We start from the raw sequence: 27,958 nt of genomic DNA on the forward strand, positions 1-27,958 counted from the left end.
ATCCGGGCTCCTTTCCGTTGCCCATTCTGGACCTTCTCGCCTGCCTTTACGCTTGTCTCGTGGAAGGCTCGGGTTCAACCACCCAGTTATCCATTGCCTGGCCGTCTCCTTGCCTGGTCTCCCTGGGAACACCAGCACTAGTCTGCTGCAAAAATAAATGATAGAATGTGTTTTTATCCATGACTTACAGTTTCTAACAAAATACTGATCTTATGAACAGGTGTTTGTTCTTGTGATTATAGGGACATCTGCAGTTTTGACTCTTTGAGAGCAGTTTCCCGACAATGAATAAGGTGTAGTTTGACTTTTACAAAATCGAATGTAGTTGTGGCGGAGCTGACATGCCCAAGTGACCCAGTTAGCTGGTGAGCCACCCCTCCACTGCCCCGTGTCACCATCTCAGGGAGGCACTCACTTCCCTACTTGCTATCATCTCCCCAGGTGGCCTTGAGAAGGGTCCATTTAAAAACAAAAATGTGTCTTTGTGGAAAGTGGCTGTGAAACAGTCAGGTGCTGGTGATGCGTATGTGATCATGGCCCTCATGTTAGGATTCTGGAAGGTCTCAGGACACAATCCCCACAACGTCAGGTGTTTGCTGAGGTTTCTGTGTGCTGGGCTGGCTTAGGAGAGCAAGCCAGGCTGAGGGCATTGAATACAAATCACTTGATACTCTTCTAGCCCTTTCACCATGAGGGCTCAGTCAACACATTTTTGCCTTTCCAGGCATCTGGCCAAAAAAAAAAAGGCCAGACTACCTTAAAATCCCCAGGATGGCCCAAAGTGATTGGTGGGGCTCCTATAAGCACCTTTCTTATAGCCAGGGGAATCTGATTCTGTGGTTTCGTGGTACTGGACTCTTATTTAAGTCCTAAGTACACTTCTTACAGACTCTGCATGTCCTTGGATGGATGCCTGTATCTATGAAAGGAGACCAGAGATTCTAACCCACTAGAACCAGGTGACAAATGACTGAGAAATTCTTACAACACTTTTGTTCATTAAGACGTTAAGTGCTACTATCATTGGCAAGTGTATCTGAATCATCTATTATAAAGTTATAAATGCTTCTCCAGCTTCTACAGCTGTTGTTAACTTAAAAAGTGAGGAGAGAGGCTAAGGGTGTATTCATTTAGCCCAGACTCATTCAGTGTGTAGACTACAGTCCTCTGGCACCAGTCTCAACTACAAAAGTAATCGGGGGTTTTCACTTTCTTGTGTGAAGTCATAAGCCAGAGGTGTGTCAGGTTTGGAAATATAGCCCCCTTGGGTTTTCTGGCTCTGTGACGTAGTTTGGGTTTATTTTTCTTGTTCTCTGGAACTGGTTGTTTTTGCTCTTTCCACTCCATCAGCAGAGACAGTTTTATGAATATACTGCATCTCGGTCAGTCTGGCTGCCGAAGACTCACCCATTTCTAAGTCAGCAAGCAGAGAGCTTTGTGTGTGCCCCAGCAGGAGCAGTCACTATAAATGACTGAGGTAGTGTGTGTCCTACCATAATCCGTAAATGTCGTGCATCAGAGAGAGGCAAATGTCGTGCATCAGAGAGAGGCAAAATATTGTATTCAGGGAGGTGCTATCAAGGTAAAGAAGGCATTTTTAATCCCTGGATTTTTAGAGGTAAAAGTACCTGGGTCCCAAGAAGCTTAGATAAATGTCTTAGCTAATTAATCCCAGAGAATCCAGGTTTTCTGACTCCTGGTTCTGCATCCTTCTCCACCAGCTCTCAGTACTGATGCAGGACTGTGTGCATCGGAACGGCACGCTGAAACCTGGACAACCTTGCCTTTTTCCCTTTCCGCAGTGCCGTGTTGCAATCATGGAAGACTTCTAGGATGGTCCCTCGGAAGCCTCTTTGCTCTGCTACTTGATTCACTTTCACCAGGTGTTTTCACCCACTTACTTACAATAGACCCACCACACACTCTGTTGATTTCTCGGCTTCTATCTCTCCCTCCCAGGCTGGGAAGCATCAGGTGAGGTAGACTCTCACAGGGATAGCAAGAGTCCTATTTGTAACGCTGCAGATGTATGTCGCATTTTGCAATTTACAAAGCATGTCCACATTATCTTGTCTGACCCTCACAATGACCTGTGGGAGGAGCCTGGGATATATCATATTATTATATTTCAGAATGAATTAAGACTACATTTGTTGAACTCCTGTTACATATCAAGGACCCTACTGGGGTTTGTTTTTTAATTTTTGAATTTTATTTTATTTATTTTTTTATACAGCAGGTTCTTATTAGTCATCCATTTTATACACATCAGTGTATACATGTCAATCTCAATCTCCCAATTCATCACACCACCACCTACTGTGGGTATTTTATACTCAGGCCCTCTGCTAACTTGTTTGGGGATTTTATAAAATTATAAAAAGGTGCCCTTTGGCAAAGTGAATTACACAAAGCTGCCCCTTCTTCTTGGGTGACTCAAAGCCAGACCTCAGGCTGTATTTCAGCCCACTTATGCCCTTACATGGAGCTTGTGTAGACGTTAATCTGTTCGCTTCTCATAACAGACCTATAAGGTGGGCAGTGCTCCCTTTCTAGAGATGGGAAAACTGAAGCTCAGGGAGGATAAATGTCTTAGGCAGAGCTACAGGGCTTCTTGGTCTTAGAGCTGAGATTAAACTCCAACTCTGCTGAGTTCTAAGCTCGTGGTGAGTTCTCCAGGCCATGGTACCCTCAGCCTGCAGCAGAAGACTCTAGCCGGCCCCGCCCAGCCCTCAGAGAGCAAAGCACCAGGTTGCCTGTCCTCCAGGAGGCCCTGGGCACTTGTCATTTTGCCGATGGAGAGAGCAGCCTCTTCACAAAGTGGTGGCTCTTAGAGGATGGTTCTCGACTTGATTGTGTACTGAGTCCCCTGGGGACCTTGTCATGATGCAGAGTCTGAGTCAGAAGGTCTGGGCTGGGCCCTGAGACTCTGCATTTCCTCCCAAGAGGTTCTGCCACAGCTTTTAGTCCATGGACCACATTTTCTTTGATTAGCAGATCCTTTGTGTAGGAGAAACTGGTCCCTAAGTTCTACCTTTTCCCGCTGCTCTAAAGACACGATGAGAAGGAAAACCAGCAAACGTTTATGGAACATCTGCTGTGCACTAGGCCCTGCTGGTGAACAGGTGAGGAAACAGCTGCACCCAGTATGACTTAATTAACACATCAGGTCCACCTACTGCGAATAAACATTAGCAACAAGTCAAGAGAAGTGAAATGGATTAAATCCACTGTCTATGAAATGCTGTGGTAAATGGAAATCAGGGCCCGTGAGAGCTCGGTGGTGAGCTCCTAAACCAACCTTGGGGAGGACGGATGGGCTTCCTGAGGAAGCAGTTCAGTAATGATGAAAATGATAGCAACGAGAATTATAGTTACTGTTTATTGAGGAACCAAGTGTCAGGCACTGTGCAGCCCGGTGTATGTACTTTATCTTATTTAATTTTCACATGAATCCCGTGATCTATTCATTCATCGCCATTTCACAAATTGGAAGACTGAACGTCAAACAGATTAAGCAATTTGCTGATGCTAACAGAGCTAAATGAATGTGATTTTATAGTCTATCTTCTGTTTCTAGCAGGACAAATTTTGGTAATGATGTTGTGCTTCTCCATCCTATAATAACTTGTGGCACTTTCTTAAAGTGTGGTGTCCACCTAGGTCAGAGTGATCTGGAGGCTTATTTACAAAGCAGATCCCTGGGCCTCATGGTAAACCTACTGAATCTGAATCTTTGAAAGTGGGGCCCAGGAATTTGCCTCTCCTGCTGAAGTTGATGGGGAATATGGTCTTCAGTTTTGCTTTGAAGGGTGAGTGCAATTTAGATCATCAGGGAGTAGCAGATAAGGCCGGGAAGAGGGATGGACATGGTTACTGGGAAACCCTGTGTGGAAACTGGCCTAACAGGACGGACCAGAGTGAGAGACACCTGGTGGAGTGGGACAGGGTTGGCCCAGAGTGTTGCCCTTGGACTTGCAATGTTCGCTGGAGCAAGGAGCCGTTGGGAGACTTCAAGCATGACCTGTGTTGTAGGGAGACGTTTGGTACAGGATGGGGATGGATTAAAGGGCTGGGACCCAGTTGTCAGCACAATCAAAGGAGAGCTGAGGTCCCAGGCCGGTGTAGTGGTCAGAGGGGCAGAGAGCACAGAAGTTTGAGAGGGATAGACAGATAAAGAGCCAGAAACGCAGAATAGCAGATCACATGCGGCTGGTTCCGCATCCTGCTTCCGGATCTGTTATGAGGAATGACTTGGTATTAAGATGTCATAAGATTATAAAAATAGGTCTTGCCAAGGTACTGCCAATCTGAGCTGCCCCGGTTCTCCTCAGTTATCCACATGTTATAGAAAGATGGGGGCTGCAGAGCTAATTCACTGAAAGTAGAGTTTCACTTGACTTTAACCTTCTTCTTCATCTCCTCTGTTTGTACCAAATCCACTGAGCCAAAAATTATTTGACATGATTCACTTTCCTTCTCTACCCCTATTTAATGGGTGACCATGTGCAGTGAAACAACCAGAAGAGAGATGCAGGTAGGAAAGGAGAAAAAGGGGTTCTCCATGGGCCCTGGCATGTCTTTCTTAGAACAGTGAAAGGAACCACCTCCACTAAATTGATCCTGTTGGTCGTGTCTTCCTTGCCTGTTTTGTTAGAATTCCTGGCATCCACTTGGTCCATTTTTCTGGTGAGGAAGCCAAGTAAGTTTTGCTGTGGAAGTAGTGGCAAGAAATACTGTGTGTGCAGAAAGTTATAGCTTAGCAAGATGGGTGGAATCCATCAATGTATCACTGACCCTTCTTAGGCAGACAATTCCATGCTGCCCTCCTGGCTCTGCTTTCTTCTGCCCAAGCAAATGAGTCCCTACTGCCATAGACAGCCAGACCCACAAATGAAGGAGTCGTGGGTCACGGGTCCCTGGATGAAAACCCTAACGCTTCAGGACACATTGTACTTGCTGGGTCTGCGCTATGGCTTCCAAGAGCCACAGGAGTGTACCCTTCAGTAACAGGACCCAGACCGGGGTGCTGAGCTTCTGCATCTCAGCCACTTTGGAATTAGCACTGCCTGCTTTGGTCCTAAACACGGTTACCTTGTGTCCTGTGCTTGGAGGCTCCTAAGGAACAGGATGAGCAGTCAGGGGAGGGAGCCTTTGGTTATGACTGGTTCGCACTTTGTTGTTAGGGGAGTAGTCTTCTCAGCCCCCTGGAATTATTAGGCTTTTCTGTATCTCAGCTGTAGGATCAGCAGTTTAGTGTCCACATACCCACAACCGCCTGATCCTAAAATTTCCATCAATTTTATGCTCCCTCCTAAGAGTTTCTATTTCTGAACAACATGTGAATTTATCCCATAGCAGAGCATCACAGCTTCGGCTCATTCTGTCAACATGTTGAGCCTCTTGCTAGGTGAGCTGGGCACTGTACAAGATGCTGAGACTAATGACAGATTATTCACGGTCCTTGCTCTGTGTGGGAGGAGATAGCTGCGTAAACAGGAAGAACGGTACAGTGTCTTCAGAGTCCAGGGCTATCATCTGTAAAAAGTGAGAAGATCGTAGTGTGTACCTCACTGGCTTGTTGAGGGGATTAAGCTGGTGAGATAAGAAAAGCACTTAGAACACTGTCTGGCTTGTGGTGGCAGGGTTGGCAGTATCTGTCACTGTCACCATCATCATCACCATGGTTGTTGGCACTGACCTACCACATGCCCACAGTGGGTCCAATGGCTACAGAATAGGGGGAGTGATGTAACCCATCAGGAAGGTTCTCAGTGGAGGTAACGTTTGAGCTGAATCTTGAAGGGAGAGTAGGGATTGACCCAGAAGACAAACCAGAGAACTGAGGGCAGGTAACCAAGGCTCTGGGGTTTGAAACATCAGGTGGTTTGGGGAACCCAGCAGTTCAGGAGTGAGGGTGGTTACCTGGGGTGATGGGGAGAAAAGACGGCTGATCCAAAGAGAAGGAGGGGCCTGGAGCGCCCTCCCTGGGCTTCTCTGTGAAACAGGAGAGGAAATCTGTGGAGGTGAGGAGCCTCGAGGCCACCAGTGGAGACACAGCAGCCCTTCTGAGCACGTGAGGGACAAAGGCTAGCCAGGGACTTAGCTGAAGAGCGAGACTGAGCGTGGGTCAGCAAGGAAGTAAAACCCACAGGAGGAAAGCAGCACGTGTCACAGGAGAAAAGGAGCTTTTCAGGTGCAACACGCAAGGTTATTTCTAGCTGGGGGAACCAGCACAGACTCTATAGAGATAAAGTGGGGACACAAAGAGGCCTTGATGATGTGTCAGGAAGTTGGGCTTTATTTCCAGGCCATTGGTAGGTTTTAAACTGAAGTGCAACAGGATCAGATTTGTGCCAAAAGAATGTCATTTTGGCAGGACTGAGGCTGTCAAACTGGAGAAGGCCACACTCAGGCAGATAGCTGGAGAAAAATCGAAGACCTCAGAGACCAAGAGGCAGGAGCCTGCAGTGCTCCCGGCACGGACAGCGGGTGTGAGGTCACACACACGCCCCGCCTGCCGCTGCCCTTCTGGCCCGGCTTCTCCCAGGTGGCCTACAGCCCACAGGACTCAGCCATGGACCCGCAGTCCCCAGGGCTAGGTGATTTTTAGGAATATGAAGTCCAGACAGGGCACTACAAGGTCATCCCAAAGACACCATGAGGGCTGGTCTGTCTGACCTGGAGCCCCCCTTAATTTGGAGCATCTCCGGGAAGTTTCAGTGCCACCGTCACGGAACCAAGGGGCGGGGTGGGTGCAGGTGCCATCAGGCCCCCGGAGTGCCTGTCGGAGCCGCGCTACAGTTGGAAGAGCCCACCGTGGATGCCACGTGAGTGGCCGGCCCAGCCACCATGCTCGTGCCGAGGCCCGGCCCGGGACATCTGAGCCCCCTCTGTGACCACGAATCCTGTAAAGCATCCTCTCAGGTGGGATGAGCATCCCCACATGAGGGTGTTAAGGTTGGTGGCATTAAAGTCACCTCTGGAGGAAGACACTCTTAGTGGACCTGAACCCAGGGCTGGCTTCTAATCCCATGCCTGTTAGAAAGCGCCAGCCGAGAGGGTATTTCCACGTGACAGTGGCGCAATTGTCGGCCTCGCGCATGTCCTAGAAAAGGTCTCTTTGAAGGTGCTTGGGTTTCCATGGGCAGAAGAGCGCATTCCCCCTTCCTACTGGCGAGCTTCAAGCCTGGCAGCTGTGTGACACACGCCCCCGGCACCTGGGTCCCTGAGGGCCCTTGGGGGCAGCGTGCTTCCAGCAGGAGGTGAGAGCTGGCGGGTGCCTGTTGAGTAGCACTCACCTGCCAGTTCTTCGGTTGAAGCATTTCATCTCAGGGGCCCGCCTCCAGGACCACGGTCCCCGGGTGGGCACCTGTGGTGTGCTAGGTTTTTTCTGATGCCCCCAAACTCACATCTGCCTCTCGCCCTCCTTCTGCCGCAGATCCTGGCGCCCCTGTGAAATTGCCTTGTCTGCCAGTGAAGCTGTCGCCTCCGCTACCTCCAAAGAAAGTCATGATCTGTATGCCCATGGGGGGGCCAGACCTCTCCCTGGCGTCCTACGCGGCCCAGAAGAGCGGCCAGCAGGGCGGGGCCCAGCACCACCACACCGTCCTGCCCTCCCAGATCCAGCACCAGCTGCAGTACGGCAGCCTCAGCCAGCACCTCCCTGCCGCCACCGGCTCCCTCCCCATGCACCCCTCGGGCTGCAGGATGATAGATGAACTGAACAAAACGCTGGCCATGACCATGCAGAGGCTGGAAAGGTAATGCAGGGAAGGGGCGAGGGCAGGAGAGGAGGGCTCGGCGATCCGACCATGACCAAGGAGTGGGAAGGCCAGCGCAAGCGAGGGCTCGCACCCACTTGGCGGGGTGGGGGTCGGGAAGGGGGGGTGAAGGTAAAATCAGACCAGAATCTGAATGTCAAGGAGAGTATGGAAGAAAAAACTGTTGCCAGTTGCCAAACTATAGAACAGTCACGTTTATCAAAAAGAAAAAGTAGTGCATATGTATACATATGAGTATGCGTGAGTGGATGGGTGGATAGATAGATAGTACATATTGTGCTTCTATAGACCTTAACGTGTTTTGGAAGCAGGTGCACATCATCATTAACGTGGTAACCCCTAGGGCAGGGAGATGGGGAGACAATCTTTTATTTTTATATTTTGTATCTTTCTGTACTGCTTAATTTTTTACTTTGTGTATATTACTTTTATGATGTAAAAAGCAATGTGAATGTAGAATAAGAAGAGATGAGAGCTGGCAGGGCGGTGGTGGGAAAACAGAGGGAAAGGTGGAGAGGTATGCCCTCGTTCTTGCCGATGGAGGAAGCGGCAGACGTAGTCTGATTGTACGAGTTTGAGCCTCAGATATTTACCAACAACTGCTGAAGTCCCCTCTTTCATCAGAATCTCCCTCCAGTAGCATTGCAGGGAGAACTGCCAAGGGGATTCCAAGGGCAGGCCTCCCCACCACCCAGGGAGATTTCTCGTGCTGGTTCTGAATCGCTTGCCTGTGTGTGTGTGTGTGTGTGTGTGTGCGCGCGCGCATGTGTGCATGCGTGTGCGCGTGCGTTCAAATACCACCTCGCTTGTGCCCAAGAGATGGCTGAGATTTCCCAATGTGATTCCAACCCAGTCTAGTTAACTGGGTCCTGCAGACCAGATAGGAAAACTGCAGCCTGGAAAGCTCGCAGCCAAGCACCAGGCAGAGAGCCAGGGGTGAGATGGACACAGCCGGGAGCTTTCTGTTGTAGTTTCCTGACTCTCAGTGGCTTTTCCCTCCCTCTGTGTCAGCCAAGTATTCTGTGTTTGGAAAATTAATGACTCCAAGAGAAGTTGTTATCACTAAGAATTCTGACTTGATAGGTTCACGTTAATATCTCCCTTCACTGAAAAAAAAAATGTATTTGGCCATTGCCATCATTTTCAACTACTGTTATTGTTAATGAGGACAGTCATAATTTAAAATTTGGATGGCACTTTTTAGTCTATTATTAATACATACCTTTGTTATTATCTTAATCGTCACACCACCTAGGGAGACTTGAGTCAGCAAAGAAACTAAGGAAGGCTGAGTTCCCCAGTGCCAGCTACTCAAACTTGGTGCCCATCTGCAGAAATTGTACAGAAATTGAGAGCAAGCTTTTAGATACCTTCATAGCAATTTGACAGGATAATTTTGTGTCTTATGATAAAATGGGGTTTTATTTGTCGTGCATTTTTATTATATTTTTGAAAGCATCAGTTTGTGATGGATTAAAAATTAAAATATGTAAATCAACCAACCGACCAACAAAACTGGTCCCTCCCCATAGACATTTTGACAAGCACTGTCCTAGGTAGTAAGTCAAGGGGCCGAGCCTTCAAGCCTGGATCGTTCTCCTGCAAATCCAGAACTCTTTTGACTATATATAGCACAACTGCTTTCCTAAAGACAGCTAGCAGTGAATGTAATTTACTACCCTCACATCTCCTGTAAACCCCCAGTACATTTTTCTATCTCTTCCGGAGATAATAAGCATCTGAAAAAGATACTCATGAGAGCATATTAGTAGGATATTGCTAAATACATTTGCACCTAAAACATGCCATTTAAAGTTTCCATTGAAAGTACTAACCAATAAGTTACGTGATATTCCTCAGTTCAGTAATTTCCGTGTGTATTTATAGAATATTTTAGTCAAGTGTAGACCAGTGAATAAGTCTGTTGGACCTACACTGGATCAGGTTCTTTATTGAAATGAATCAAAGACAGCAAATGGGGAAGGAAAGGAGATATTGGGATATTGTAGGTGGAGGAGATTGGAAGAAGGGCAGCATGGTCTTGGCAGCTGAGCCACGGCAATCTCCTGTGCTTTGTGTCACCCCCAGACCCTCCTTACCTCCTGTCTTCCTCCCCACCAACCCTAGGCCAAGGCATAGCATTGTTCTGGTGGACCAGCCAGGACACAGGGAATTAATGCCTACATCATCAATGTAGCCCCACAGAGAAAGCGAGGTCTTCTTGCCAAACAAAGACTGAGAATGTTTCTGAGGATCCACGTTGTCTTCCAGGAGTCCTGGAAGGATCTGGGAGCAGAACAGGGTCATGGGCCACCTTTCAGTTTAGTGCAGCAACTGCCACTGTCTCCAGTGATGTCACCTTTCTTTTTACTACCTGGAAAGTCTCCCTCCTACCTGTCAACATGATTTCACTCTTGTTCTGACCAAGTTTCATCCAGAAAGGATGATTTCTTTTTTCTCCTGACAATTTCCAGTGACCCCAGAAAGCACTGCAAGAAGAAAGGAACATTACTGAATGCATAGGCGTTCTGCCCGCAAAGAACCTGGGATCTCATAGCACGTTCGTACCCTACAGGGTGTTAGTCTAGACCTACGGTCTCATCCTGGTGAAACGTTGTAGGTAATGCAAAAATCGAATGATGAATTTAACAGCATGAATGCCTGACTTTGGACTATAAATTTGAATAAATAGTCATCTTGTAATTGAAAGGGACCTTTAAGTCCGTCAAGGCAGCCGGCCTGCTGCCTGTTGTAGCCTTTCTGACGATTTGTCCTCTGGTCTCTGTGGGAATGGGACCCTCCCTAGGTTCCAAGATAGCCTGCCTCACTGTCCAGAAGGTCAGATTACTAAGAAGTTGTTTCTTATGTTAAGTGAAAAGTGTTACTTACTGTAATCCCTTGTCCCAGTCTTATTTCTAATCTTCCTTTCCTGTGAGAGGCTTTCAAATCTTTAAAAATAGTTACTGTTCCCTTTATCTAGTGGCTTCTCTCTTTCAGGCTGATAATCCCAAGTTCAGGGAATCGTCTGCTGAGACGGTTTCTAGATCCTTTACCATCTTGTTTGTGCTCTCCCAAGATTACTCTAAATCTGTTTTGACTTGTATGAAGAAGTTCTTAACTGTTAGCCTAACCTGAACCTACTTAATGACATTGAAAAATCACATTCATTAGTTAACAGTGCTGGCTCGCCAGGTTTGGGGGGAAGGAGGGAACTAGGGACCAGCTTCCGTGTTTATCAAAGTCACCAGGCGGCATGGCCAATCTGGAGGCAGCCCCTGCATCGTGGCTGAGTACATGGGCTCCAGAATCTAATTGCCAGGGTTTCAGTCTCAGAGATACCACTTCTTTTTTGCCTCTGATTCCTCATCTTTAAAACAGGGATAGTAATAACACCACCAACCTCGTCAGGGTTGTTTGTGAGGAACAAGTGACAATCTACATCAGTCGTCTTATTACATGGCATACAGTAAGTGCCCAATAAATGATAGTGAATGTTAAGCAGAATTCTTCAGCACACAGAATTGACCTTCAGTTCCCCTAAAAGGCATATTGCAAACAGATTTGATCCAATCTTGTTGGAAATTTCGTGTCGGTTTCCTGGAATTAGATCATCTTCGTTTATTTTCTCTTCACTGATGAGTCACATCTTTTTTGGAGGTGACTCCACAGGGGTGGCCCTAGGGCCTCCTTCCACAGCAGAGTGGTTGCCTCTCAGGGCCACCCCTTCTGTCCTGGTCCTCTTTCTTCAACAGCGACTCGGGCTTGAGCCTGGCGAGGACCCTCACTCTTAGCTGCTTTTTCTCCATCAAGGAGAGAGATTGAGCCCATCCCAGAAGAAGAGCTGGGAAGCATGGGGGTGTGGTATGAGAGCCCTCTCCCCCACTGCTGCAAACCAGTGTTCTTCCCTTGCCCGTTTGGTGATGGAGAGATGATGCTGGGACATGTAATGTACCTGCCCAGTAAGTCGGGGAAAGAGGACAGTCAGTAAGCATGGCTCTGCTCAGAGCTCCTAATCTGGCCCTTGGGAGCCAGGAGCAGGTCAAAGCCTCTAGGAATCCAGGCCCTGGCAACAACCCTGGCACTGCTGGAGGTGGGAGGGAGCCTGACTTCTGTGTCTCTTTCCCTCCCCTCCCTGCCAAGTGTTCTGCGAGCTCCTTATCCTCAGAATCTTCTGAGCTTGCTGCCCTACTGGGTGGAGACAGGGTCCAAAGAAGAAAGGAGGATGTGTAAGAGGCAACCCTTCTTCGTCCTCCGGGGTAAATGAGCTTGACTTGCTACAAGTGGAGAGAACAGAGGCCTCTGATTTTTAGTTTCCATTAAACTATCAGAGAAATATATTTTTACATCTTTGATATGTCTGTACAATCCATTCCCTCTGCCCTGAAGCCTGAGTGAGCACATGAAAAAGCTCTGAATGTGTCCCATTCAAAGGCATTAGTCAATTAAATGATTAAAACTTGAAAAAAAAATATTATTCCATTTTTTTTTGTTTTTTTAATTATTAGCACCTTTAATTATTATTATTATTATTTTTTTTTATTTGGCTGTGTTGGGTCTTCGTTTCTGTGCGAGGGCTTTCTCTAGTTGCGGCGAGCGGGGTCCACTCTTCGTTGCGGTGCGCGGGCCTCTCACTATCGCGGCCTCTCTTGTTGCGGAGCACAGGCTCCAGACACGCAGGCTCAGTAGTTGTGGCTCACGGGCCTAGTTGCTCCGCGGCATGTGGGATCCTCTCAGACCAGGGTTCAAACCCGTGTCCCCTGCATTGGCAGGGAGATTCTCAACCACTGCGCCACCAGGGAAGCCCCAGTGTTTATTTTTAATGTCTGCAGTCAGCTCTGTGGTCTAGGTGGCATCCATCCTGGAATTTAGACTGAAAATCCTGATCAGACACTACTTTTCTTTCCCATCTTAGTTCAGTTGATCAGTTCTGTGTGCCCTGGTTTCCATCTGAGTAAAATGAAGGTGGGGTGTGTACACATGTGGCCCCTGAAAGAATTCTAGGAAGAGTCTTAAGGGAATGCACTTTAGACAAGTCTTTCCCTTCTCAATGATAGGCGACTTCATGCTTGCAGTGGCTCGTGCCGGAAGTATCGGGGTCACCCCTGACACCTTTCTTTCTCTCGAACCCTGTGGCTGATGGGTCAGCAGGTCCTAAGAGGTCTGCCTTGAGAATCTGTCTAGGCTGGGCAACCTCCCACCTACTCCTGCCGCCCCGTGGTCTTAGCCCCCATGGTCCCTCACCTGGTTTGCTGGGTCTCTCCTACCTGGTCTGCTGCTTCCACTCCTGTCCCCTCAGTCTGTCCTGAACATGACAGTCAAAGAGGTGAGGTTTAACGAGAATCTGATCAGGACTATATTCATTCGCTAGGGTCGCCATAGCAAAGTACCACAGACTGTGGGGCTTAAACAGCAGGAATTTACTGTCTCACAGTTCTGGGGGCTGCAAGTGCACAGTCAAGGTGCTGTCAGGGCTGGTTTCTCGTGAGGCCGCTCTCCTGGGCTTGCAGACGGCCGTCTTCTCCCTCTGTCCTCACACGGTCTCTCCTCTGCATGCCTGTGTCCTCATCTCCTGCTCTGATAAAAACACTTGTTATTTGGTTAGAACCCACCCTACTGACCTCATTTTAACTGAATTACTCCTTTAACGTAGTCACCTCTGAATACAGTCACATTTTGAGGTGCTGAGGATTAGGATTTAAGCATGAATTGGGCGGGAGTGGAGTTCAGTCCATAACAACATGCACAAACGCTCCTTGGCTTTCCGGCTCACAGAGAGTAAAAAGCAAAGTCCTTGCCTCAGCCCAGAAACCCACCACGGCCTGGGCCCCTGTCGGCCCTATGACTACATCTGCTGTTCTCCACGTTGCTACTCTCTCCTACCACAAGGCCTGGACGTGCTAGGCGTCCTCCTGACAAAGGGCCTTTGCGTTGGCTGTTCCCTCAGTTGAGACTGCTCTTCCCTCTAGTATCCTAAAGTCTCCCTCCCTCACCTTCTTTGGGTCTCTAGTCACCTCCTCAGTGAAGCCCTCCCTGATTGCTCTATTTCAAACCACAACTCTCCTCCCAGCACAGCCTATTCCCCAGTCCCCCTTTGTTTTTTCGTACATTTTTCACCATCTAACATTCTACGTTTGCCTTTTACTTTCCTTGTTGCTCTTCTTACCTAGTAGAACATACAGTCTGCAAGGGTGAGAACCACTTTGAATGAATGAATGAATGAACGAATGAATGAATGATGAATGTAGAGCCCCTAGTAGCTGCTATGGTATTTCCTTATTATTAACCCACTTTGTCCTGATGGATATTTAGGTTGCTTCTGCTGTTCTTTTTCACTTTTGAGCTTTGAGTTCTCACAAGACACACATTATGTAAATATTAAGTGGTGTTGATGGTGGGGCAACCATGTCTTTAACCTTTTGTATTAATTTTGCTCATGATCCTAAAATTTTTGAATGGTTCCCTTTGTCTGGAATTCACCACATTTTGCAGAGAAAAATTCTGCTTATTTTTCGAGACTTTATTAAGATACCACGTCCTCTTGTGATCGCTTCTCAGATTCCCAGAGGAAGCTCCGCCTGCACATCCTCCTGCTGTACCCACTGCGTCCTGTTGTGCGTTCCTGGGTGTATTCTGTTAGATGCGGCCAGGAGCCATCCTTGCCTTCCCACTCGACTCCCGCCCCCGCCCCCAGTTCATCACAGGACCCATGATATAGGAAATATTCAGTAAACATTTCTTAAATGAATTTTATCAAAAGTTCTTATGATCTTTGAAATAGAAAGGTATTTTAATCTGCGAGCATAACTAATGCTTTTTCTGGTCCAGTTCTATTGAGATATAATCGACATCCAGCGCTGTATAAGTTTAAGGTGCACAGCATAATGATTTGACTTACATACGTCATGAAACGATGACCACAGTTAAGTATAGGGAGCATCTGTCATCTCATATGGGTACAAAATGAAAGAGAGAAAATATTATTTTCCTTGTGATGAGAACTCTTAGGATTTACTCTCTTAAGAAACTTTTATGTAGAACATACAGCAGTGTTCATTATATTAATCATGTGGTACATGACAATCCCTAGTACTTGTTTATCTTATAACTGGAAGTTTGTACCTTTTGACCGTATAAAGATATAATATTATTATCGACTATATTCCCCACGCTGTACATTTCATCTCCATGACCCATTTATTTCGTTACTGGAAGTTTGTACCCCTTAATTTCCCTCACCTGTTTCACTCATTCCCCCACCCCTTCCTCTCTAATGTTTTATTGGAGACTCCCTTAATGATGGAAATAGGCTCTAGCAGTGGGTACCCTCCTGATCCCATTGCTGAGTTGTGCCCATTTTGTTTTGCTTTTGCAGATATTAGAAGCAAAGAAAAAAGTTCATCCTTTAAAGTTAAACCTAGGTCTTTGCTTGTTGTAATATCAAACTAGAGTTGAAGATGCTGTAACTTTGATTATGAACTTTTCCCATTGAAGTTCACTGTTCCTTCATTTAATCCTCTTGGAGCATAGCCAGCATATATGATAAAGTTGGGGAAAACAATCGTCTGTAGCTCCTCTAGCAAATTGTTGAGTTGTAGAGATTTATCATTGATCGTTCAGCATCCTTGGACTGAAACTAAAATTAACTTTCAGATTTTTACAGCAGCAAGGTCTGGAAGATGGGAACAACCAGGTGAAGGGGCAGAAGGAGAATGAGGGGGACACCCTAGGCAGAGTAGAGGAGGGTGTGTATTAGATAGTAAAGCAGGTAAGGCCACATGGAAAGAATAATTGAAATCTCTGGGTTTAAACTAAAAAAGCCAAATACTGAGTTTGTCTCACTATTATCACTTAGGTATATCAACAGCCAATTGATATTTTTAATGTGTTTTATTTTTCACCCACTGGGTTTTGGTTTAGTATCATACATTTAATTCTAGAGAGAGAAATTTACTTCCTACGTATGAGCCTTAAAAGTGGACAAATAAATTACAGTTCTGATAAACTCATTCTTCTTCTACCTTTTCCTATCCCAGAATCCCTGAACAGTTAGATTAGGAAAGCTCTGACATTTGCCAGGAGAAAATTTAATCCCAGGAGAAAATTTCATGCAGTCTCTGAGGCTAAGGATTTATACACCTTGAGTGAAAAACAGGCCCAGCGAAGAAAAAGGAAAGTATCGGTGTTTCCTTAGCAACCGGAAGATCAATCAACAATTTTTTACCGAGCACCTTTTCTGAATGGGGCTCTGTGCTTGGCACTGGGGATACAGCAGTGAACAAAATATAGAGGGTGCTGCCCTCGGCGTGGCTTAGAGTCTGCTGGGAGTGTGACCTGGGCGAGTCAGTACCAGCGAGGGAGCTGGGGGGAGGGGTGAGCACAGCAGGAGGTCAGCTGGTAGGTGGGTTTCTCTGGAGAGCTGCATTTAAACTGAAATCTCAAAGATAGAAAGAACCAGGAGAAGACGGAGAAAAGGAATGAGAGAATATTCTAGGCAGATTAGAGGAAGGAATGATACACTGTCTCCAAACGGGTGATGAGATTTTTAGATAGAAAAGGCAGGAAGTTGACAGTTATTCTCCAGCTTTTTAGAGGGCCAATTACAGAGAATGAGAGAAATGACAGAAGGTTGTAATCTGATGTAAGGAAGAGCCTGGGAACCATTGGAGAGAATACAAGAGATCTTTTAAAAAAAATCAGGCTAGCAGCTGTCCCAAATGGTTTACTTGTAGACTTCATAAAGAAAAACCCTACAGGTGAGATTGTCTGCTAATGTCCTGTCCAACCCTATAACTCCATGTCAGTAATATTGAAGTTATCTCTAATGCGACTGTTTTTAGAAATAGAACCGTTTTACCTCTCCTGGGAAGTTAGCTGTACATTGGTGTTAATACAGATAGTCCAGACCAACAATGGTCAACCAGAACCAGAAAGGCTTCCAGAACCATCTTGAACTCTTGGCAACACTTACTGAGTACTGCTTACATTAGCTAGAGATTAAATTACTGCCTGTCAAGATTATTGAAAAAGGAACAATTTCAGCATTGGACAGAAGAAATTGAAATCAGTAGCCCCGCAAACCCCTTCAATCTTTATTAATTCTGTTATTCCATAATTATCTTTAGACTTTTCAAAGATGACAGTTCACTTATAATCTTAGTACAAAAACATTTTGGGGTGACAGTTACTTTATGTGGCCTCCAGGGTCACAGGAAAGTCTAAAGAATGATTCTCGGTCCTGAACTAGATGGTCCCTGGGGTCTCTAGCTTTAACAGTCTGACATAATTACCGCATTGGTTTATGTCAGTGTTTCCACCTGCAAATCAGTGTTCATGATGATGAGCAACTGTGCCTTGGTACCGGAGCAAAAATGAACCTCTGAATACCTAAATGTTATTTGCTTGTGAAATGGCATTTATTTGAAGAAGTTCGGTATTTTGTTCATCGTATAGCAAATGGCATGCATTTTCAAATGAAATGTGTTTCCAGGGAAAGATTCTCTTTCTTATACTGATGACCATCTCTTCAAAATCTCCTCCAATTCTGGTGAGACATTTGTCCCTGACCCTTTGAGGCCAGAGTTATCAATCTCTTACTTTAGGTCGGTACTTTGACTTTACAGCATGTATTTATCATCTGTAAGTGGCTGCATGTAGATGTTGTTTTGCAATTTAACTGCTGCTTTAAGAGGCAGAATGAGATTTCAGAGCAAGGTAATGTCACCCTGAACAAGACAGATCCCCCCCTGCAAGGCTGGTGAGCCACCTGGTCAGAAGAAGGTTAAAATGAGACTAGATGAACCACTGACATCTTTCAAAGTCTTAAGAGGATAAAAAAGGAAGTGTATTTTTATAAGAGAGAATCTGCCCCTGAATTCCTATGTGTACATCAATAGAAACCCTGCCCTTGCTTAATGAATAAGTATAGATGCTTTGATCTTCTTGGAAACCCTTGTCCAAAAAGATTTTGCAGCCCACAAATATTTAAAAAGCTAGGGAATTCCCTGGTGGTCCAGTGGTTAAGACTTCTTGCTTCCACTGCAGGGGGCCTGGGTTTGATCCCTGGTCAAGGAACTAAGATCCTGCATGCCACGTGGCACGGCCAAAAAAAAAGTTAAAAAGCGAAAGGAAGTGTTTAGCAATGTGGTATCAATGTTAACTTCTCGGTTTTGACAAAATACACCATGGTCATGAAAGATGTTGACATTAGGGGAAGCTGGCTTAAAGGTATATAGGAATTATCTGTGCTTTCTTTGCAACTCTTCTGTAAACCTAAAATTATTACAAAATAAAAAATTATTATAAAACATCCCCCCCAAAAAAAACCAAAAAAAAGAAAAAAAAATAAAGGAAGTGTTTTAATAAACTAGTGGATAATATCCATAATGAATGGTTTCTGATAAATTGCTGGTGTTTAAGTACATCCTTTGCTAAAACAGCAACTACCAACACTGACGTTTACAAAGCATTATCCTCTGATCTTGTAGCAGCCTGTGAGGTAGGTAGAAAGGTTTCTCCATTTACCTGATGAAGAACCAAAAGAGCAAGATGCTCAACTAGTGAGTGGCCCAGCTGGGACCCAAACATGGTCCTCAGTCCACATCATGCCCTCCTGGCACCACATCCAGCCAAGCATGACCTAGGACACTGGCTGATGTTGAGGGACAAAGTCATGTGGAAAAGCCACCACTGTTTGGTTCCTCCATCAGAAATGGAGATTGCTGTTGGTGAGATTCTGGGTGTCTTATGGTTTTATTCATCACATCCTGACCCCAGACACTATTTCAGAAATGTGGGTCATTGGTCCCTGGAAGGACAGACAAAGGGATGGGAATGATCTAATTTACATTCATTACCATGGCTGGAAAAAAAAGAAGCTCAAAACACATCCTCCACTCAGGGAAGCTCAGTCCCCTGGTCTATCTATAGAACGGCATCATTTCCTGCTGACTAAAGGCCAACAAAAAAAACAAAGGCTCCAATGTTGAGTTTCTTATCTCAGAAGGCTGTGATGAAACGTACAATGTGTGCCTGCTTTCCTAAAATGAAGCTGATTAACTGTTTTCTTGGGTGTCAGAGGTTACTTCCGTCGTTTTCCAGCCACAGGCACTGCAATTTGTAGCATAATTTCTCACACGTTTTTGGGCTCCGAGAAGAGAACGTCTGACTGTTCCCTCTCCTTTCTGAAAACTCTCTTTATAACTCTGTGCAGTCAGAATGACAAAAGCTGTTCCTGTTTAATTTCATTTTCAGCATCATATTGGAGGGTAGGTAATAAATTTTCTCTGTCCTTTCAAGAGATTATTGTCTTCTTTCTTTTTTTTTTTTAACAATAGTTGCAGTTGAAATCATATGCCGGAAAGCAGTATCCCTTTATGACACGTTTTTCTTTAAAAATGGTGGTGAAGTGGTTCCCATGTATTTTCAAGGAAGATGAAGGATTTAAAATAGGAATTTTTAATTTCGAAACCTGCCCCTGATTTCCTGGGAGAGTATCAAAGGTGCTTGATGATGGGTAATCCCGTGCCCAGGGATGGGTCACAATGCTCCACTATGCGTCTACCTATTATCATGTGATGGAGCTACAGTGATGATTATAAAGCTCCCTTGAAAGGGAGCCAACTGTTTAATGACCCTGAGTTGTTGTAGATGTCTTGCATTCATTTCTTGATGAATTATTAAAAATAAGCTGCCTCTCCCTCACCAGTAATGAACAGGAAAGGTAAAACAGTCTCTTAATTTTCAAAGTCTAGGGATTTCTTAAAAACATGTGACTGTTTAAATGATAGGAAAATGCAATGAAGGGGGATGGGAACCTGAGGGGTGCCATTGTGTTCTCAATTTATGTCTCTCCTACTTGGTTTAGTAGAGTCAAAAAGGAGAGTTGAATTTAAAAAAAAAAAAAAAAGAGTTGAGTTTTCCAAAAAGGAGACTCATTAAATGTTATTCTTGATGGAGACAGGACCAAGGACAGAGGATACAGCTTTTCACTTCCCTGACATGTCATGGGGACATAGTGAAGGCAAAGAGAGTTTGAAATGAGTGCTTTTTACTGATTTAGGACTGGCATTTTACTCTCAAACTTTCTGAATCCTATTTTTGTGTGTCTCTTGTAAATAGCAGGCCTCCTGTTTTAGGTGAACTTCTGTTTGTTCTTCCTGGTTTATTCATTTTTTTTTATGAAGGAAGATATTCAGGCACTTCCATCCTCTGGGGAGAAAGCAGGACAGAACAAAGTTGACATCCTCACAAACTTACCTTTCAGTGGAGGAGACAGACAGATGATACACCAATGAATATATTATATGCTGTGTATATACATCGATACACTGAAGAAAATATAAAGCAGGGGCGTGGGCATCACCTATGATGGTGATACCTTTCTATCCTCGAGGAACTACGTTGTTAATGTGGCCACAATAAACCCATTGCATCCCTTCTTCTTCTTGTTGATGACACACCGTTATGCAAGACTAGATTATCCAGCTTGGTGATTATTCTCCCCCAGTCTCTCTTGTATCCTGTTCTCTCTGCAGCCTACTGACCCCCAGCCATGGGCTACTCACACAAACACGGTCGTGCCACCCAAGTCAGGAGTTCACACCTGTCTCGGTGTCCCATCATAGCCTCCAACCTTGAGGCTCTTCCCAGCAAAATTCATAGCAAAAAAAGGAGTTGAGTTCTGTGAACATCTGTTGTCCTTGCTTTTTGTTTTACGATAATTATTATATTCCATGTTTTTTTAAAATTTTTGGTGCCAATTGCTTTTCATAGTCAGCACGTCCATGTACAAGAAAATAGCGGCCTCGAGGGTTCTTTGGGAGAAAGCAGTGTGGTTAATGGAAAGGGCACAGGCCCTGGAGGGAGAAAACCCACGTCCACGTCCCTGTTGTTACCACAACTGAGTGATCACTTATTTCCTCGGAAATGTAACGTCCTCAGCCATAAAATCAGGATAACAACAATACCCTTCCTAACTTTGCAAGTTTTTGTGAAGATTAAATGAGATAATGAACATTTACGAAGTACTTTGGTAGGACCCATAAAGGATCCTATGTGTTAACTATCGTTGCTGTTTTGAAAGATGGCCTGCTCCTTTGTCCTGATTTGTGGAGCCCCCTGGTGTATTTAATTACTAGAATGGAAATATTCCAACAGGGTGCAACTGGCCAACATCTTGTGAATGTTATGGAACGCTCTCAGGTTTTTCAATGTTCATCCCTATTTCATTTCTCAGGAAAATTACATCATTTGGAGCGACCCAGATGGGGAACAGAATCTCGTCTTTCCTCCCCCCCACCCAACTCCGGCGGACAACAGTTTAGGACCTTTGATGTTAATTTAAATTTATCGTAGGATGTCATACAAGAAGAAACCTTCTAGATCTTATCCAGCCCAACTACCTCACCTTACAAAGCAGCCTAACTCTGGACAGTCTTAACTGAAGTGGCCTGAGAGCGTAGAGTTAGGAAATGTGCTGACATTAAGCTGTCTCTGTTACGTTCTGTACTCACACCGTCCTGGGATGGAAGGCACACGGGTACCCTGGCATTCTTCCTTGCACAGATCTCTGTGCCTTATCTCTTTGGATTTTCTTCTTAAGAAGAACTCTAGATCACTATTTCCACAGCTTTAATTCTCCTTTCATAGGATATTTTCCCTACACAGCAAGACTATCTAAGGGTCAGGGATAATTATTTTATTGAACTAAAAGATGGTAAGTATATTATGGCCTACTCTGATTCCTAGAGACTTCAAATATTCGATTGACTTTTCCATCAGTTCCCAAAATGTGCACAAAAACAGGGCTGAGATACGAAGAGAATTAATAATCAGGCTCCGTCTTTGAAAGGCTTACAGTCCATGGGGGCAGGGGGGTAAATGCTTAGATGTGTGATTGTAACGTAACGCGACAGATGCTGTAACGGAGGTGGGCGTGGAAGCTGTGGACGCACAGAGAAGGGACTGTTTTCCACTGAAAAATCAGAAAAGGCTGCTCAAAAGAAATGACATCGGAGCTGTCGTTGAGGGTGGGTGGACTGCTCCAATCAAACTCTGAGGGGCTATTTCTGAGGTGGGGGGATGGCGGGAAAGCTCACAACGTGCTTGGGAAGCGACAGGTGGCCTGGTGGCTGGAACACCGGGTGCGCGGTAAAGAACGGTAACAGATCAGATGGGGAGGAATTATGGGGCCAGATGGCGAGGTGCTCCCTAGTCCATTCCAAAGAGGGTGAGGTTTATCCAGTTGACAATGAGACCCTTCAAAGGTCTTTTAATTGGAATTATATGACCGGAACTGTTTGACAGCAGTAGAGAGACGACTGGGTGGTGGTGAGGAGGAGAGAAGGTTCTGGAAAAAGAGTAAGTTTTGAAGCCATTTCAGGGCTCTGCTTCTGTCCAGATGACACCAGGATGAGCTCAGGCTCTACAGCCCCTACTGCCCGAGTTCAGTAATGCCTGCCCCCCTCTCGCTGTCACCGTGGCTGCGTGCCTCATTTTTCCTCTCTAAAGTGGAGGGTAGCAGTAGTACCTGTCTAATAGGGTGGTGGTCGTTAGGCTTAAATGAATCCCTCCCTGGCACTATGTGAGCATTTAAAGTGTTAGCTCTTTCCACCATTATGTGCAGTGATCCAGGAAGAGTTAGGGAGGCGCCGCCTAGGAGGTCAGGAGGAGGGGCTCCACGTTTCCCTGCGGCTTTAATTCCTGCTCCCCCACCTGCAAGAGGAACAGTGACCACAGCCCCCATGCGATGAGATCCGTTTGAATTCCAAGCCAACTCAGTGCTTAATCTCCGAAGAGGTTTTTTTTTTTTTTTTAAGTCTTTATTGAATTTGTTACAATATTGCTTCTGTTTATGGTTTGGTTTCTTGGCGGGGAGGCATGTGGGATCTTAGCTCCCTGACCAGGGATCGAAACCCGCACCCCATGCATTGGAAGGCAAAGTCTTAACCACTGGACCGCCAGGGAAGTCCCTCTGAAGAGTTTTGACGTGAATGGTCTAGAATAGATCTGATTATGTGAGTCAGCTTTTCCTCGGGGACTTGGACAGGTACTCTGGAAGATGCGGTGACTCTTTGGGGCCACCGGAGTGTCATTTTGTACATCATTAATCTGGGCCGCATAATGAGAAAAGCTGCTTCCCTCGAGTTGGTTTGAAGCTCTTGCATTAATGGGGTAGCTGCTCAGGGACTAGAGCAGCGGCACAGATGACATGCTCAGTGGAACTGTCATGGTGTCAGATCGTCGGTACCGCCCCCAGAGCACCAACCTGAGACACAGCAGGTCAGGAACTTAGGAGATGAGATCTGGGCAGTTCATCCTTCAGCAAATACTGCAGATTCCTGAGAGTTAATACCCAAGTTGCATGAGAAGAGACTCAGGTGGTACAACTCTGAAGATGCAGCAGGTGGCAAAGCTGTCGTGCATACTCTAGGCCAGTGGTTCCCAAATGGGCAGTTTTGCCCCCCAGAGGACATTGGGCAATATCTGGTGATATTTTGGGTTGTCACCACTGGAGGAGATGCCACTAGCATCTAGTGAGTAGAGACCAGGTTTGCTGCTGAACATCCTACAATGCACGAGACATCCCCCCCACCCCTACAAAGAAGGGTCCAGTCCAAAATGTCAGCCATGCCAAGGCTGAGAGACTCTGGCCTAGGCCAACATTTAACCAGGATGTGATATATACGTCATTGGTGGTACCCAAAGTGAGTTTAAGACGAGCTTTTTTAAAGTTTTAATGGACACGTACTTATTTTAACGTAAGTTGTAAACACATACTTAACATAAAACCAGTGATTACAAAGATATTATTGCTTAAGATGAGGCTAAATTAGTATTTGAGTTTTGTTTTTTGTTTTTTGTTTTTTTTTAACCCCACATTTGTTTATTTATTTATTTTATTTTGGCTGGGTTGGGTCTTCGTTTGTGTGCGAGGGTTTTCTCTAGTTGTGGCAAGTGGAGGCCACTCTTCATCGTGGTGCACGGGCCTCTCACTATCGCGGCCTCTCTTGTTGCGAAGCACAGGCTCCAGACGCGCAGGCTCAGTAGTTGTGGCTCATGGGCCTAGTTGCTCCGCGGCATGTGGGATCTTCCCAGACCAGGGCTCGAACCCGTGTCCCCTGCATTAGCAGGCAGATTCTCAACCACTGCGCCACCAGGGAAGCCCAGTATTTGAGTTTTTTTAAGTGTTGACTTAAAAATACGAAGTAAATAATAGCATAAGTGGACATCAAATATGGCTCACACAAAAAAGCTAAGGAGTGTGGGATGATGCAGGTTAGAAGCCATTGGTTTGGATGAGGAGTCAGAAAACTTTTTCTGTAAAAAACTGGGTAGTGAATATTTGAGGCTCTGCTGCAACTTCTCAACAGTGCCATTTTGGTACAAAAGTCACCATGACAATAGGTAAACAGCTGAGTTCTTTTCCCATCCTGACCTTTATAAACCCAGTGTCTAAGATGCATCCTTTAAACTCAGTGCCCCAGGTATGGCCTGACTGTGGCAGGAGAGGACACTATAACTTACCCTGGTTAGTAAGATTTTAAATATTTATGAAGTCGTGATACCTGTTTTGTACACATGTTGTGGACAAAGCGTGATGTGTTCTCCACCTTGCATGTGTAGAGTTAGTGGGGTTTGGGTTTAACCAAAGTACACAGTCTTACAAGTATCACAATTCAATTTTTGGATACAGCGTATTGAAACAGAGTGGGTTCAAATTCCAGCTCCTTCCTTTACTACCTACGCCCTCATGGGCCTATTAATTACCCTCTCACAGCCTCCATTTCCTGCTTAATAAAATGAGGATAATGACACCTCTCATGTAGGGTTGTTATAACAATGTAATGAGATGTGGAAGTCTCCAGAACAGTGGGCAACACATTCAGTAAATGTTTACTTTTTTCCTTTTCTACCTTAGTTCTTCCACAGATTTGATTCTGTTACTAAGCCATTAATAAAAGTGCCTATCAAGTCAGGGGCACCTATAGCTCTGCAATACACTGAAAATACTCCCTGAAAATTAAAGAATGATCTCTTCATTAATACCCTTTGAGTATGACTTGTCAACCACTTAAAATGCACCTAGATGTCAGTGATTCCAGCCCATCTTTCTTTCAGCAAAAACAGTAAACAATAACTGAGTGTCCACTTAGTGTCAGCCATGGTGTCAGGCACCTGCTACAGACATGAAGAAGACATGGTCCCTGCCTCTGGAGGCACCTACTGCTTGGTTGGGGAGAGGAAGCTAATAAGCGAACGGAAGTTCCCAATTTTCACAATTGTGGAATCTCCTGAGAACCTAGGCAAAGTGTTGCCCAAGACAAGTATTGAAAGATAAATAGAAATTAACCAGGTGAAGGTGAGATGAGAGCACATCCCAGGCCGAAAGTGTGCAGTGCACTGTTGCATGCGAACGAAGGGTGAGTTGTATGGGGACAGAGGTGCGGAGGGGTTGCAAGGCTGGGTGAATAATACAGGTCAGATTATGCGAGGCATTGCATGTCAGGCTGTGTCTGAATTACTGCTTCCAGGCTAACGGTTCTCCCTCTTCTCTAGCAGTGACACCTTTTATTCAGAGCAGGTCTTCTAAGTGACAACTCCATTCTAGAAAACCAGCGTTACTAAGACTGTTGGACTGGTGCCCCCCTTCCTGCCCATCACCACCAGCGGTGGAGGCCAGATGTAAGACGCGGCTACATTTCAGTTGAGTTAGTTCTTTGCTGTGAATAATATAGCTCGTAATGTGGAGTTTTTTGAATTTTCCCTGTGTATCACTCTTGAAGCACTGGTTTTGTAGCCGAGGCGGGCATTCAGGTTTCTAACAGACGAGATGGCTACATCTGAGTTTCCGAAAGTTGCTTTGACGACAGTCTGGAGGATAGACTGAAACGGAGAATGTTTGGAAACCACTTGAAGGGCCCTTTCTATAAATAACAAGTGAGGGGCTCCCTTGAGGCCATGCCAGTGGGACACACGTGCACCAGACCTACTAAAAAGATACCATTTACCCAATTTCGCCCAAGGAAACTGAGGCTCAGAAAAGTTAATAATCTGCCCAGTGTCATGAGAGAGTAAGTGACGGAACTTGGACTTGGATCTGTGTCTTGACTCCTCATACCGAGGCCCCGTCAGAACCTTTCCAGCCTCCTTCCCAGCTAACTCTTCTATCCCCTTGCGTCTTTGCTTGCTATCCTATGGTCCTCCAGAGCTGCCAGATGTGTGGAATCATCTGGTATTTGTCTTCCTCCTTCTCAGCATTTTCCTAACACAGAGTTGGCATATATTTATCGATAGAATATTTGTTAAGACCCTTTTGGTGGATTCACCCAGCTTGCTGGAAAACACCTTCTTCGTCCTTATGGGAAACTGGACATTCTGTCACGTGCTAGACTGGCCGGATCGGCCAGGCGAGGTCTCCAGCTGTCGCTGTGATGCCCCACCCAGGCAGTCGCTGGTCACAATGACTGGTCCCTATTTTCCAAGGCTGGCAGTCTTATATGTAGGACCTGCCCCAGGGGCTGAGGGACCTGCCTTATAAGCCCCTTCTTCTCAGGGTTTCACACTTCCTGTAGATCATTTCTTTTAATACATTTATTTATTTTTATTTATTTATTTTTGGCTGTGTTGGGTCTTCGTTGCTGCACGCGGGCTTTCTCTAGTTGCAGCGAGTGAGGGCCACTCTTCATTGCAGCGCGCGGGCTTCTCATTGCGGTGGCTTCTCTTGTTGCGGAGCACAGGCTCTAGGCACGCGGGCTTCAGTAGTTGTAGCACGTGGGCTTCAGTAGTTGTGGCTTGTGGGCTCTAGAGCGCAGGCTCAGTAGTTGTGGCGCACGGGCTTCGTTGCTCCGCGGCATGTGGGATCCTCCCGGACCAGGGCTTGAACCCGTGTCCCCTGCATTGGCAGGCGGATTCTTAATCACTGCACCACCAGGGAAGCCCCTCCTGGTAGATCTCTGAGAGAGGAGAAATCGCAGTCTCCTCTTTATCATAGACTACTTGGGAAGCTGAGTTTCTTACCTTTCTTTGCATAGTATTTCTCCTTTCTCTGTCCTCTTGAGGCAGTTTGGACCTGTCCACCTTAAGGAACTCTTGTGCTTTCTAGTTTCCAACTTTTATTTCCTCAAAAGATTTTTCCCACCAGACATGAATAGCTATTGGCTTCTTTTCATTCTTGCTCTTGTTGTATCCCCAGCTCTCTGCCTTCACTGGAGCCAATAATTAAACTAGAAATGGGGGGGAGGGGAGAAAGCAGGGGTGGGGCAAAACAGGAGCCATGGAATTACAGTTTTGCTTCTTCCACCCCAACTTCCCTTAATACCCAGTGTAGAAATGCAAGCACAGTTGGAGCACGGTGTCCTTGTCTGATGGAAGGGCCGCCTCGTGCGGTGGGTCACTGACTCCTTAGTGTGGTCGGTCCCCTTTCAGTCAGCTATTGCATTTGTCACGCGAGACCATCCATTCTGTACTCCGCCTTCTTGTTCTCACTGCCATTCATATTAAATTAGGTGGGAAATGGGCCCCCTAACCTGCTAATGTCTAATTAAGATGCTGCATTTTTATAAATATGTGATTTAATCTTATTCAGTGGTTGAAGTTTTTTTTTTTTAAGTCGATTTAGTTCATTTCCTTGAACATCATAGCTCATGATGTGTTAACTAGATTTGCCATTTGTGTCACTAAAGAGTTATGAGAAAAATACAAAGAGAAAAACAGCCCTTTGGAAACAATGGAAGGAAGAAAGTGAATTGAATTTAAATTAGACATAGCAATCATTTAAAGTGTAATGAGGGACTTCCCTGGTAGCGCAATGGTTAAGAATCTGCCTGCCAGTCCTGGGGATGCGGGTTCGAGCCCTTGTCTGGGAAGATCCCACATGCCACAGAGCCATGAAGCCCGTGCACCACAACTACTGAGGCTGTGCTCTAGAGCCCGTGCTCCGCAACAGGAGAAGCCACCGCAATGAGAAGCCCGCACACCGCAAGGAAGAGTAGCCCCCGCTCGACACAACTAGAGAAAGCCCGTGCACAGCAACAAAGCCCCAAAAGCAGCCAAAAATAAATAAATAAATAAATAATTTTTAAAAAAGAAAAAGCTGAGATTTAGAAATTAGACACATTTAAAAAAAAATAAAGTGTAAGGAAAGTTTTAAAGGAGACCTAGCATGCATTCATGTG

The 27,958-nt window shown here is 45.7% G+C and overlaps 1 protein-coding gene across 3 annotated transcripts in view; it reads left to right on the forward strand.

The window, feature by feature from the left end:
* Window positions 1-27,958, forward strand: part of LOC132374341 (phosphatase and actin regulator 1) — a 299,168-nt gene that overhangs the window by 225,715 nt on the left and 45,495 nt on the right. For all 3 annotated transcript variants that reach the window (XM_059937944.1, XM_059937943.1, XM_059937945.1), the window contains one exon: window positions 7,442-7,763. In XM_059937944.1, the coding sequence (XP_059793927.1) occupies window positions 7,442-7,763 (322 nt within the window). The remainder of the gene's footprint in view (window positions 1-7,441; window positions 7,764-27,958) is intronic.

Source organism: Balaenoptera ricei, chromosome 11 (genome assembly GCF_028023285.1).
Source record: "Balaenoptera ricei isolate mBalRic1 chromosome 11, mBalRic1.hap2, whole genome shotgun sequence".
In the NCBI taxonomy this organism is placed as follows: domain Eukaryota; kingdom Metazoa; phylum Chordata; class Mammalia; order Artiodactyla; family Balaenopteridae; genus Balaenoptera; species Balaenoptera ricei.